We start from the raw sequence: 13,625 nt of genomic DNA on the forward strand, positions 1-13,625 counted from the left end.
CAGCCCGAGGCCGTTTGGAACTCGGGGCAGAGACTCTGCTGCTGGAAACCGGTGGGTTTCAGTTACTATCTTTGTTCTATTCCTGCTGAGGAAAGCGGCTCAGATATCAACGGATTCAGGAGACGATCCACTTTCCCAGTCTAATTTCTCTGGAAGAAATCTGGAATTCATTCACTGGGATCAGTGGCTTCATTCTGAAACTTATCAAAGAGAATTCTAGAATGCGATGAGAACCCGCCCTCCCTGTCAGAGACAAAGTGGACTACTCTGACATCCATCATCCTGGAGAGAAGGTATAGAAACATACTGGAACAAATGGTGTTTAGAAGAGACTGTCACACATCTCATAAGCTGAGAAGTAGCACCAATCATGACTCAGCGGAATGTGAACATCTGCTGACATCTGATGACATGTTTCTACACGAATCTAGTGTTTTTCATATGTTCCACTGCATTCACTCACAGAATTTGAACCCTTCCAGGGGACCAGACATACCTTTCCATCGAGGATGGTCTCCCAGGTCGCCCTCTTGTTGTTGATGGTTCCCTCGGTGACCTCTTGCATCGACACCTCATATTCTCCGTCTAACAGCTGCAGACGTCTACACAGACACATGTTTGGTTACTCTGTCTTCAAGTCAGAAGCAACACTGTGTGTGCGTGTGTCACCTGTTCTTATCAAAGACAGTCATCTGAGCCAGAAATGTGGTTTCTCCCTCGTCCTGGAGCAGGGATCCCCTCCTCTTCCTGTTTATCACATCCTCAGTAATATCTGCCACAGACACGTCAGGTGTTACTGCATTGGCTCATAGGAGTATTAACACTTTAGTTTTGTCATAAAATACATTTTAACGTTCGTCTGAGGCCACAAACTGGGGGAACCAGTGGGAGCGGCTACTCCTGCATGTGGAAAAGGTGTTCTGAGTGGACACTCAGAACAGGTGCTACATGTCCATGGGGGGGGGGGGGGGGGGGGGGGGCAGTTGTACTAACTACGTCTACATCATTTTCCACTCACCAATGACCCTCAGGACAGTTCCATTTTCTGACACAGAGTTGTTGTCCTCCTCACCACGAGCTCAGCTCTACTCAGTTTGTTGCATTCAGGTGCTTTTACTCAACAATCAGTACCTCTTAGAAGTCACCAACTGCTTGTTGTTCCCAGAATTTCCAAACCACAGGCTCCCATCCTTTGGAACCACCTTCCACTTTGGGTCCGGGGGGCTAGTACACTTTCTTTATTTAAGAACAGACTTAAGGCATTCTCACTTGACAAAGCCTATAGTTAGAGCTGGCTCAGGGCTCAGGGTCAACTTCAAACCAGCCCTTAGTTATGCTGCCATAGGTCAAGACTGCCGGGGGAACTCATTACTCATAATCATCAGTGGCACTGAGCTTCTTCTGTCTCCCACCTCCTTTCCTCCTCTCTCCCCAGTTTCCCCTTCACCACCCCCCCCCCCTTGAATGACATCTGTTCTGCTTGTACATGTACTAAATAAATATTTCTCAAATATTTGTCATATAAACATCTGCAGCATGTATCTGACCCCGCCTCTGTCTGAGTTCTGGTGACACCCAATCTGATCTGGAGAACCGCTTGACCTACTGACACTAGACGACCCCCCCCCACCCCCAGTGCCATCATCTACTGAACCTCCTCCTCATCCTCTCCATGTCCAAAGTTTCTCCAGCTGACACCACCCCCCCCCAGACACAGACATGGACTAATGACACTGTAGGACTCTAAACAGTCTTACATTCATTCCTGGACCTTTTATTATTGTTTATTAACCTTCACAATCTGACCTGTTCACTGATTCTCATATGTTCATTGTCTGTTCTGTCCGTCCCAGGGAGGGGGGGGTCCCTCTCTCTGTGGTCCTCCCTGAGGTTTCTGCCTCTTTTTCCCTGTTATAGGGTTTTTGGGCAGTTTGTCCTCACCCTGACTGAGGGTTTAGGAAAGAGGGTGTAGACATGTGTGAATGTAAAGTCCATGGAGACAGTTGTAAATGATGATGTGGGGCTTTAGACATAAAGTTGAATTGAATTGAAACTGCCAGTTTTTACAGTGGCACAAACACATACACAACATGGAGGCGATGGTAAAGTTGCTCTTGTTTGTTGATTTTTGTCACAGACAGAGAAAAGAGACGGACACAACTGGGCTCCGTTGATCTGGATGACATGGGCTCCGTTGTGGTCTCTCTCCGTCCGGCTCTTATGACAAACGTTCTAACCAGACAAAAACTCCAACATCGTGCTTCATTAACGGACCATAGTGTGTGTCTGTCTGGAGTGACCAATCAGAGTCCGGCACTCTGCGACGTTGCATGTTTAGTCAAGTTTCCCTGTTGTGGCATTCTGGAACAATCCACTCCATCCTTGTTTTGATTTTGTCACACAGACAGTCTGAAGAAAAGATGATGTCACAATGTAACACAACAAAAAACACAACAAAAATGTCTTGACTATGTAATCGGACGCATTGTGTTATTGCTGACATCACACACCAGCTGCTTCATGCTCATCTGTTGCTGCAGTGACCCTCAGAAAGCTGAAGGAGGCAGTATCGCTTACTGTTCACATCCCGCAAAGAAACAGAAGAGGAACGCACCACTTGTGGCAGAGTCTGTTACATTTGACTGAACATAAATCAGCGGAATATGTTAAATACAAACTGTAAGAGGAAGAACTCTCAAGAAAAACGGAGATGAAGCAACGACAACCTGGAGCCACCAAATCATCCCGCACCACGGACGTTCACAGACAAGGTTGAAACCTCCTAGATATTTTTAAGTTACAGGCATTGATTAGTAAACTCTAACAATCCACTCCGTCCTCATTTTGACTGTCACTATAGCTACTAACGATCAGATCAGCTGTGAAACTCCACTGATGCTCAGAGACCAGTAAACTACCAGACCGGGATCGGATCGGATCCGTGGCATATGGAAGTATAACCGACAAGGGACTCGTCCTCCCTCTCACAAGGAATCTTTGTTGTCAGCGTAATCGATTATGTCAACTAATTGTTGCAGTCCTGGTTTTTAAAAAAAGTTTGCCAGTAGAAAACAATTGACTTAAAAACAATTGCGAGTGGAAACAAATCCAGGTAGAGTTGTTCCGACTCGTGCTGGAACCACGTCATGGAAAATGTGACGTTCGTGTTTGGAGAGGTGACGACCTGCCGTAGGTACGCTGTCCTTTCGAGGTGGATTCCTCCATCAGTGATCAGATCCGGTGTGTGTGTGTGTGGACGTACCTCTGCTGGGGTGCGTCTCGCCGTTGGCCAGGCCTTTGATCTGCGTGTGGGGGCCTCCGGGCCGTGAGACCCTGAAGAGCAGCGAGTAGGACTTCACCATGTGACAGTTGCTGGGTTCGAACTCACTGCTGGGAACCAGCAGGGAGGGGAAGGACGCCGGTTTTGGCAACAGCGCCGACGCTGGTGTCTGGGTTCAGAGGAACCTGCTTTTTGCCCGCAGGCACCTGCTTTACAGGACAGCTCACATCCTGTATGAGACACGGCTCCGTTACGATCCAGCTTCCAAAGCTGAAACTGTGTGTTACACACCTTCCTCTTCTTGTGACACACTTTTGACCAGCAGCACCTCCAGACATACAGAGTTCCGCTCGTTCTCACAGTCCTGAGACGGCTTCCCTGAGAACACCAGGGGACAAATCAGGAGTCATCCAGGGTTTGTCAGTGTGTGTGTCCTCCCACAGAGACAACACAGGGTGCTAGACAGTCACACAGACGTTCTAACATCCAGTGTTTCATCATTACACCCTCTTGTCAGGACTGAAGCAGGAAACATGGTTTGTAGCAGTCTGCCTACGGAGAATAGGAACATTAGTTTATACTTCCTGCGTCACCTGTCGTGTACTGACGCCTGTGTTGTTACCACAGCAAACTGTGCAGATGATCCACACAGAGCACAAAAACTCATTTGACCACTTACTTATGGCAGCATGGATAGAAGAGTATGGACCAAGTCCTTCACTGCCGACCTGACTTAATCAACTGTTGAAATGCAGAGGGTCCGACAGGTGAATGGAGGTGGATGGTGTATGGGGAGGGGCGATCTATCACTACTTCTAATAGACTGAATGGGACTGGATCACATACATCAATGTGGTTCAATTTTGCGCTGTGATCCCTTCCAGTCAGCTGCCCCCCCCTCCTCCTCCTCCATGATCAGAGGAGACTGTCATGATGCCGTTTATACCGCGACACGATCGCCAACACAGTACTCAGCTCCGAGTTCGCTCCAGTCTGATAATAAACATTCTCACCGACCAAAAATCACAGACCTGTCTGTTCTTCATTGATGGACACAGTGTGTGTCTGTAGTGACCAATCAGATCAGACCAATCTCCTTCTCCAGTATAACAGTATTTATGTTGACGTTCTATTATTTGAACAGCTCAGCATTTATTCATGAACCAGGTGAAGAAACCTGTTCATTATTCATCAGACTGGGTCTGTTACACACTCGATCTCCAACTGTTTCAATAAAACTACTGGTGACATGTCATATTTGACATTGACTGAACATTTGCTTTTCTCTCACGCTGTGGAATAAATCTGGAGACATTTATCCTGTAATGATACTAAGCCTCATTCTATCGGGATGTGACGTTGGGTTCATATTGCCCAGGCCTACTCTGTAACGTGGTTCCCATGTGAGCGCTGCTGTGCAGTCGCCAGCGAGCTGAACGCGCTAGTTCGCTTCGTCAAGAAGAGAAATTTCTCAAAAAAACAGATCAGAGTTGGTTCCTGGTTGGGACGTTTCATACTCAAGTGCTGAGTTGCCCATGGCCTGCCCACTGCTGCCCACGCCAAGAGTGTGAAAGAGTTGCGATGACTCTGAGCGCTGATTGGCCCCGGTCTGGTACGGTACGCCATGAATACACACGACCATGAAGAAGACGATGTGAATGTTTCTAGAAGACAACCGTCGGTAAGTTTTGAGTGAGAGGAAAAACCTACCAGCTCTATGAAAGAACCCAGTGAAGGTGAGCTGCAGGTTCGAGGCCAAACTGTGGAAACAAAAGTGACACTGTGTTGGAGGAAAGCTGCACATCAGCTCACTCACCAGCTGATGTGCTCTTTACTGGAGGTTGAATGGGAAGCAGGATGACCGAGTGTGTACCTGTGAGTCTCTTGTTCACCCCTCGCTCGCTCCACACTGAAGAGGAGATTGTCAACTTTGGAGGTTTTCCTGTGCACGGAGACAAATAGCAGGTGTTAGTCAGAGCGCAGCTGACTGAACGAGACTGAAAACATCAGAGATCCACTGTGCTGCTGTAAGTCAGAGTCAATCAAGAGGTAGGTGTGTGTGTGTGTGTGTTGAGTCAGGGTTCATCCACAGGTAGGTGTGTGTTTAGTCAGTTAATCAACAGGTACAGTTGTGCTCATAAGTTTACATACTCCGGCAGAATTTATGATTTCTTGGCCATTTTTCAGAGAATATGAATGATAATACAAACCTTTTTTTTCACTTTTTCCCCACATAGGCTTCACCCAACCACTAACTAACTTATTGTCAAACAACTCATCATCAAAATCATAAATCATAATGACAAACTTCCCAAATGACCCTGATCAAAAGTTGACATACCCTGGTGATTTTGGCCCGGTAACATGCACACAAGCTGACACAAAAGGGTTTGAATGACAGCTAAAGGTAACCATCCTCATCTGTGACCTGTTGGCTGGATATCAATGTTTGTGCACAGAAGGTCTTTGAGTTACTGGGCTCCCGACAGACCGTGGTAAAGTAAAAGTAAAACAGGAAAGGGATATAAAAAGGAACTGAGAATACCAATCAGCATGATTAAGAAGTGGAAAGTGAACGAAGTGAACGATTCTACTGAAACCAAACCACGGTCAGGTGGTCAGACCACCAAACATTTCTGCCACAACTGTCAAGAAAATTATTAGGGATGCAAAGAAAAACCCACAAATAACTTCAGCTGAAATACAGGATGTGCTGTGGCCGTATCACTTGAAGAAAAATGGGCTGCATGGTCGAGGCGCCAGAAGAGAGCCATTACTACGTAAATGCCATAAAGTAGCCCTCTAACAATACGGCAAACAGTACAGAGACAAGCCTCAAAACTTGTGGAACAAAGTAATTTGGAGTGATGAGACCATAATTGAACTTTTGGCCACAACCATAAACGCGACAAATGTAGCGTAGGAGAGGAGTCAACAAGGTGTGTGATGACCGTTCCCACGGTGAAACACGGAGGGGGATCGCTGATGTTTTGGGATGTGTGAGCTCCAAAGGCACAGGACACTTAGTCAGAATCGATGGCAAGATGAATGCAGCATGTTATCAGAGAATACTGGAGGAAAACTTGCAATCATCAGCCCGGAAGCTGCACGTGGGACGTACTTGGATGTTCCAACATGACAATGATCCAGAACACAAGGCCCAGTCTACCTGTCATTGGTTACGCCAGAATAAAGAGAAGGTCCTGGAGTGGCCGTCTCAGTCTCCAGACCTCAATGTCATTGAGACACAGGGAGATCTCAAACGTGCAGTTGATGCGAGACGGCCCAAGAATTTACAGGAACTGGAGGATTTTTGCCAAGAAGAATGGGCTGTTTTACCATCAGAGAAAATAAAGAACCCCGCCCACAACGACCACAAGAGACTTCAAGCTGTCATTGATGTTAAAGGGGGAATACAAGGTATTAAGAACTGGGCTATGTCAACGTTTGATCAGGGTCATTTGGGAAGTTTCTGTTGTCATTATGATTTAAAAAGACTAAACACAGTTGTTTGACAAGAAATGGCTTCACCCGACCACTAACTATGAGTGGAAAAAAAAAAGTGTGTTATTCATATTCTTTGAAAAATGGCCAAGAAATCATAGATTCTGCCAGCGTATGTAAACGTACGAGCACAACTGTAGGTGTGTGTTCAGTCAGTTAATCCACAGGTAGGTGTGTGTTAAACAGATCTAAGACCATTAATCAGAGGTAAACCACTGTCCTCAAACCGTTGAACTCCACCTACCCGTTGATTAACCTGAATATCAGCACAACGAACATGAAAGGGACATGGAGTGGAAGGAGAATGAGATTAAAAACTAATGGAATGAATTTATGATTTAGTGTTTATTAGGAATAAGACAATCCTCTGTCTGGACCATTGTGAACTGAATCTTCTGTTATGTATGTATGTACTATGTATGGATGGAGGGATAGAAAAACAACACACAACGGACTGACTGCTCAGGTAGAAGAAAAACGTTTGAAACACAGAACATCTCCTGCAGACACACGTGTACTAACAAAGTATGAACGGACTGAGACAAGCATCGGATACATCCAGCTTCTGCCTACAAATCAGTCAATACATCAATACAACTGATGTTCACTACGATGAGTACTACGACGATCAGTTACTATGATGCTGTTTCACTTTAATCAGACACACCTTTCCTTAAATGAAAACACAGAAGAGATTCAAAGTGGACTAATAACTACGGATCGAGTTTCATTCCCGTCAGAAGCCAGATTTAAAATGTTTTTACCTCCTGGTATTATTCCTGGAGTTCCTATGGGACATGTAGGTGAGAGTCCTGTGCAGGAATATGGGCTGAAAGCATCAAGGAAACAGGAGAAAGACTTAGAATTCTACTTTAATGTTTTCTCTGACCGAAATGTGAATCATGTGACCAGAACTCACCGCGATCAAGTTCCTGGTGCGGAGGAACCTGTAGATCTGTGTCGGCTCTGCAAAGAGATCATCATCGCGTAGTTTTCGTACAGAATACATGGTCACATCTGAACATGGACTGGTCTCAGCTTTACTCAAAATGATTCAGAAATGTGAAGGCCAGCCTGAACTTCTCTGCTTTGTGCTTCATGACTCTGACATGCTTCACTTTGCTATCTGGACATCTCCCTATGAATACAAACAACCCAAACTAAAAGTAATGATTGGTTACAAGAGGCATCAGTAATGTCTCTTTGGTTCTGAGACGTGAACGGATCACATTCATCAAGAGTTTTACTTCATTCATTCATTCTCTCAAACACCTGTTCCCTTTCAAGAACGTGACTGAACAACTTTATATTCACATGAAACGTCTATCAGGAGTTAAGTAAATAAAAAGTTTATTCCACTAATCAAACTTTAGAACTCATTTTCTGAATTGGACTGCCAGGGTTACTAAAACCGAGGACTGTCAGAGGAACATTCGAAGAGCTTCCTGTGCCTCTACGGCGGTAACTCACTCTCGAAGGCCTGCAGGAACAACTCGTGGTCGGCTTGAGCGACCTGCATGTGGGGCTTCACCGCCGCCGCCGAGGCGTCGGAGCCCGGCGGCTGCAGCCCGCCGGCTTTCCCTCCAGCACCGAGCCCCACCGGGTGGCCTCCCGCCGAGGAGTTCTGCTTGTGCGGAGCCATTGTCGACAGAGCAGAGATAAACCGTGTGGTTCCGACTCCCTTTGTCAATACAACAGAGACGCGTTTCCAGGAAAATGCTTAGGCGGGACCGTGTTGCGGTTTCATTTTCAAAGCGGACGATGGGACCTTCACGGCATTATCAGTGACATTGGTGCGGCTCCGGGCTCAGTTGAAGTAGCGACCGAACTGTTAGAAAAGGCCGGCGAACAGGCTGCAGACGAACGGAACAAGAAAGCAGCAGGCGCCTGGAACCATGGAACGAGCTAATTTCCGTAGCCAGCTAGCAACCGGCTAGCATTGTCTAAAATAGCTGACATCGGTTTCAAAGAAGTGTAAAGCTGCCGCCAAGTGGCGACTGTTCGATTACAGAAAGTGGACGAATGGTTTCAACCGGTTCCAACGCGTCTTCCCTCCAGGGTCACGCGATGTCTCCGCCAGCGCCCACTGGCAAGTTAAGGGTTCAAAGGTGCAGCGATCACTTCTGATCCGGTGAGGATTTTCAACATAGTATTTCATTGAAAACAATATGAAATGAATTCATCGATATTTGTGACATTCACAGTATACAACCACTTCCATGTAAATGCGCACGCACGCATGAAAGCACTTATTTATAAATGCGTCTCACGAGCAATAACACACTTTTATTTTGAGGTAAAATGTAGTACTTCCGTTTGCCATGGGGGCGGGGGCTCAGCCAAAAGAATGTAAACAGAGAAAAAACATTACTAAAATAATTATGGGGTTCGTGTGGTACAGCAGGAAGTTTATTTTTAGTCTCAGAATGACCAGCCAGGTTTTCTACCTCTGCTCTGTAACTGTATTTCCGTATTTATTATTATTATTTATTATTATTATATTATTTCTGTATTTTCACCCCATCTCCTCGTAACTTCGAGTGATGAGTGGCTGCTCACTGTGTGTATGTGCAGAGTGTGTTCTCTCTCAATCTGCCATCTTTGATGTGATCATTTACCTGGTGCCTGTTGTTTCCTCTTATCTAGTCCCAGACCAGAATGGGGACCAGGGACCTTTTTGCTATGAGGCAACAGCGCTAACCACTGTTACACCATGTCACTCAACAGCAGATGTAATTAACTATATGAATTGTACTGTTGAACTCAGGAATTAAAGAATCCAATGGAGAGTTTGAACATATATTTAGAAAAAAAAGTCACCCTTACCTTTAATTTTAATGCAACCTTTAATTTCATGTACCTGCAATTTCTTGCTCTGTCACCATGGCAGCTTGCAAGGTCTTCTAACAGATCAAATATGAGGAGGATGATCCATCTACCAGCACTGTTAGTCACGTGAACCTGCATGTGTGTCACAGTAAAGATTGTCAGTAAATGTATTATTATGTATCTAATATATTTACTTACAATCTTCATTCTGCCTCTTTGTATCTGCAGGGCATACATACAGACAGAGAAAACCAGGTTATGACAATTGATGATTTCCCTCAGGTTATTTGAAAGTGATATGAAACGCATCAAAAGAAATATCATGAAAGAATGTGTGTGTGTGTGTGTGTGTGTGTGTGTGTGTGTGTGTATATATATATTCATGAAAGAATGTGTGTGTGTGTGTGTGTGTGTGTGTGTGTGTGTGTGTGTGTGTGTGTGTATCTCTCTCTCTCTCTTCTTCTTCTTCTTCTTCTTCTCCTTTCAGCTTGTCCCTCTTCAGGGGTTGCCACAGCGAATCATCAATTTCCATCTTTCCCTGTTCTCTGTATCCTCTACTCTGACTCCAACTACCTCCATGTCCTCCCTCACTGCATCTATAAACCTCCTCTTTGACCTTCCTCTCTGTCTCCTACCTCCAACTCCATCTCTAACATTCTCCTACCAATGTATCCACTGTCCCTCCTCTGCACATGTCCAAACCATCTCAATCTAGCCTCTCTAGCTTTTTCTCCTAACCTTCCTGTCTGTGTTGTCCCTCTGATGACCTCATTCCTAATCCTGTCCATCCTGGTCACTCCTAAAGAGAATCTCAGCATCTTTAACTCTGCCACCTCCAGCTCTCCCTCCTGTCTTCTGCCTATCGCTAGTGTCTCTAAACCATACATCATAGCTGGTCTAACCACAGTCCTGTAAACCTTTCCCTTCACCTTAGCTGAGACTCTTCTATCACAAATCACTCCTGACACTTTTCTCCAGCTGTTCCACCCTGCCTGCACCCTATTCTTCACTTCTCTTCCACAGTCTCCACTACTCTGCACTGTTGATCCTAAGTACTTAAACTCCTGCACCTTCACCACCTCTGCTCCCTGTAACCTCACTTTTCCACTGGTCTCCCTCTCATTTATGCACATATACTCTGTGTTGCTATATATATATATGAATATATATATACACACACACACATACACATACAGTATCTCTCTCTCTCTCTCTCTCTGACTCAAACTCGGAACCAAACCCCCGGACCTTCTCATTGGGAGGTAACAGCGCTAACCACTAGATCACCAAGTCATCAGATGCAATGTGATCAACAAAGGGAAGACATTAAGAACTCTGAAAATCAATAGATGTTTCTTTTTAATTCACAATTTAATATTGTACTTTTGTTTGTTATTCCTTTCATGAAATGTGTACTTTTTATCCAAGTGTTTGTTTTCTTTCATTTTCAACTTAAAAAAACCCTTTGATGGGGATGTGAGTCTGCTGATTCCACCAAGGTCATACAGAGGTCAGCAGATGATGGCTGTTGACCAGCAGCGTGTTACCATGGTAATCGAATCAGGATTACACTGAACTGAAAACACACACTTTCCCTGATGTTAGGCTCAATGTATAAGGATTTTCAGTAATGCAGTATTCTGGAGCGGAAAGGGGTCGGACCAGTAAATAAAAATTTCATAACCTCTAAATAACAGCAACTCCAAATGTTCACGTGTTTTAGTGCAAATAAGAACAAGTACATTATGAACATGTTTACAATGAATGAACTGCCCTTTTACAATATCAGCATCCTGACAGTTGTTCAGAAGAAAAGTTCAATTTCATGAACATTCTGCCTCAGTTCATGTGTAGTTCTACCCGCAGCGGATCCACAGAGGTACCGACCTCCAGGAACACAAGTGATGAAGACAACTTGTCCATCATGTGTGAGCCCTGGTCCAGACCTGACCAGACTGTCTGTCTGTAAATTGACCCTGGACTGGACCTCTGGAGGGACACCTTTGGCCTACGGGTCGTATGTTTGACACCAGTGTTTCAAACTCAAAAAGGTTGTCTTAGACGTCACATGTCATTATTATTTACATATTCCCTTTAATGGTAGTGGTTTCCCGGAGCAAAGCTTTTAGAACGTGACCTCCAGACACACTGAGTGAGGAGATAAAGAGTCAGGACATGACACATGCTGAAACCTACGTCACAGCCTACATCTCCAAAACACAGCAGACATTAAAAATAGTTTGAATTCCACATCCCAACTTACACGACATGGGAAAATAAATGTGTCAAAGTAAAAATAAATTCCCAGATGGGACTCGGAACGACTGGCTGCTGTTCTTTCTGTTGTCTCAAGACAGGAACATGGGTTGAAGGAAAATAATTCAGACATAAGAGACCTAGATTAGCATGTAAATCTGTGAATTTGAGCTCAGTTTTGTGAGAAATGGAAGGAAAAACACACAGCACCTCAGCCATCCTGTATTAGTAGAACTAGTTACGTTAGGAACTTTCTTTTTTGATTAACGTGTGATCTCCTCGGCCGCATGAATGTACATCATTCTCTTCTGCACACACCGGGAGGATGTTTGGGTTCAATCTCAGAAGTATTCAAGTTGGGTTGAATGCTGTTATGACATGTTGGTTCCAACAGTGATGCAGAGAAATCCTCTGAGGACCATTAAACAGACATAAACATCAGAGAAGTCGTATTCATTGCTTGGCCGGTGCTCACCTCCGTCGTCACAATGAGCTCCTCCTCATCTGTGATCTGCTCCTGATCAAACTCAGGGTGGAAACTACTGCTGAAGACATGAACTACAGTATATCCTCCAAACAAACAACATCAAATGGACGTTTCCTGCAGCATCGCAGGTCAGTGTTTTCTCCACAGTATATACGTCATGAGCAGGATGAGGCCTGCCGACAGGCCGGCAATCACAAACTGGTGGATGGAGAGGACGTTCTCCAGAGTGTGGATCCTCTCCTCGATGGCGCTGGTGTGAAAGTAGTCGTAGATTCCAGCTGTTATACTCCACAGCGCCCACACAGCATCGACCAGCAGGGGCATCGTGGCATCTGCACCGCTGCGGATCAGACTGTCAAAGACTACAAAAAGGACAGGGAATGATGAGTTTGTAACTGAAGTCACACCACTTCAATGCTAAATGGTACAATTAATGTGTATTTGTTCCCAGTTGAAATGAAACCTGACAGCTTCAGTCTCAATCAGGTAGTATTTGAGAGAATCATGATTGCTATACAATTATATTACCTTCAATGTAAAGAGTAATTTACCAGATTGAATTAATACGACTGAAACTGTTAATCGGGACAGCATAAATACCTTAAAATACCTCACTCAGTAAGTTTCGTGGAATGATTCAAATATTAAGTCAAGTGCAGATCTTCAATAAGTTACACATGTAAAAGAGACAGCGTCATTTGGAGATAAAAGCTGAATGAGCCGGTTCCTTTTCAAGAACATCGACCAGACTGAGAACAGGCTCGGCAGTTAGCTAGCTGCTAGCCTGTTTATGCTAACCTAGCTCGCACTGATTTAAAGACCACTGATTTAAAAGTGTTACTCACAGAACAAACTAGACTTTCTCCTAAATTTCGCACGGACCACACAGCCTCCCCATCGATCGATGGGATGAACACACTACGTCTACACCATCATATTTCATCTGGAGCTGTCAGGTTCCAAAAGGAGGAGGTTGTCTGCTGTGAGTCGCTGCACTTCCGGGTGTGCTATGAGGTAGCTAAACCAAACTTAATCGTGAATACCTATAATATGTCGGCTTTAAATACCTGTACCTCTTTGAAAATTGACTACTAGGCGCGGTGGCCAAGTGGTAAGGCGTCGGTCTCGTAAACCGAAGATCGCGGGTTCGAACCCCGTCCGTGCCTACGTAGAGAATTGTGCGAAATTTTTAAGTCATAATGACTTCTTATCTAATAATTAGGTTTTTTTGTTTCTAATAGTGATGTTACCTTTCTAGCCTACAATGTA

General features: G+C 44.8%; 1 protein-coding gene and 1 non-coding gene across 2 annotated transcripts; one reads left to right on the plus strand and one right to left on the minus strand.

Annotated features, from left to right (window-relative positions):
* Positions 1 to 496: 496 nt before the first annotated feature.
* Positions 497 to 12,680, minus strand: LOC144742296 (polycomb protein suz12-like; the record flags this gene model as incomplete). Its single annotated transcript, XM_078624767.1, is given in 13 exon segments — positions 497 to 602; positions 670 to 772; positions 3,263 to 3,425; positions 3,427 to 3,510; positions 3,572 to 3,595; positions 3,597 to 3,658; positions 4,991 to 5,040; positions 5,154 to 5,222; positions 7,549 to 7,613; positions 7,704 to 7,750; positions 8,255 to 8,465; positions 12,345 to 12,414; positions 12,511 to 12,680. Coding segments are annotated over 13 exon segments (1,224 nt in total), but the record flags the coding sequence as incomplete, so codon positions are not given.
* Positions 12,681 to 13,450: 770 nt separating this feature from the next.
* On the plus strand, positions 13,451 to 13,522 carry TRNAT-CGU (transfer RNA threonine (anticodon CGU)). The gene has a single exon. It is a non-coding gene; the product is annotated as a tRNA-Thr (tRNA).
* Positions 13,523 to 13,625: the final 103 nt, after the last annotated feature.

This window comes from Lampetra planeri, unplaced genomic scaffold, assembly GCF_965212315.1.
Source record: "Lampetra planeri unplaced genomic scaffold, kcLamPlan1.2.h2 scaffold_973, whole genome shotgun sequence".
Classification (NCBI taxonomy): Eukaryota; Metazoa; Chordata; class Hyperoartia; order Petromyzontiformes; family Petromyzontidae; genus Lampetra; species Lampetra planeri.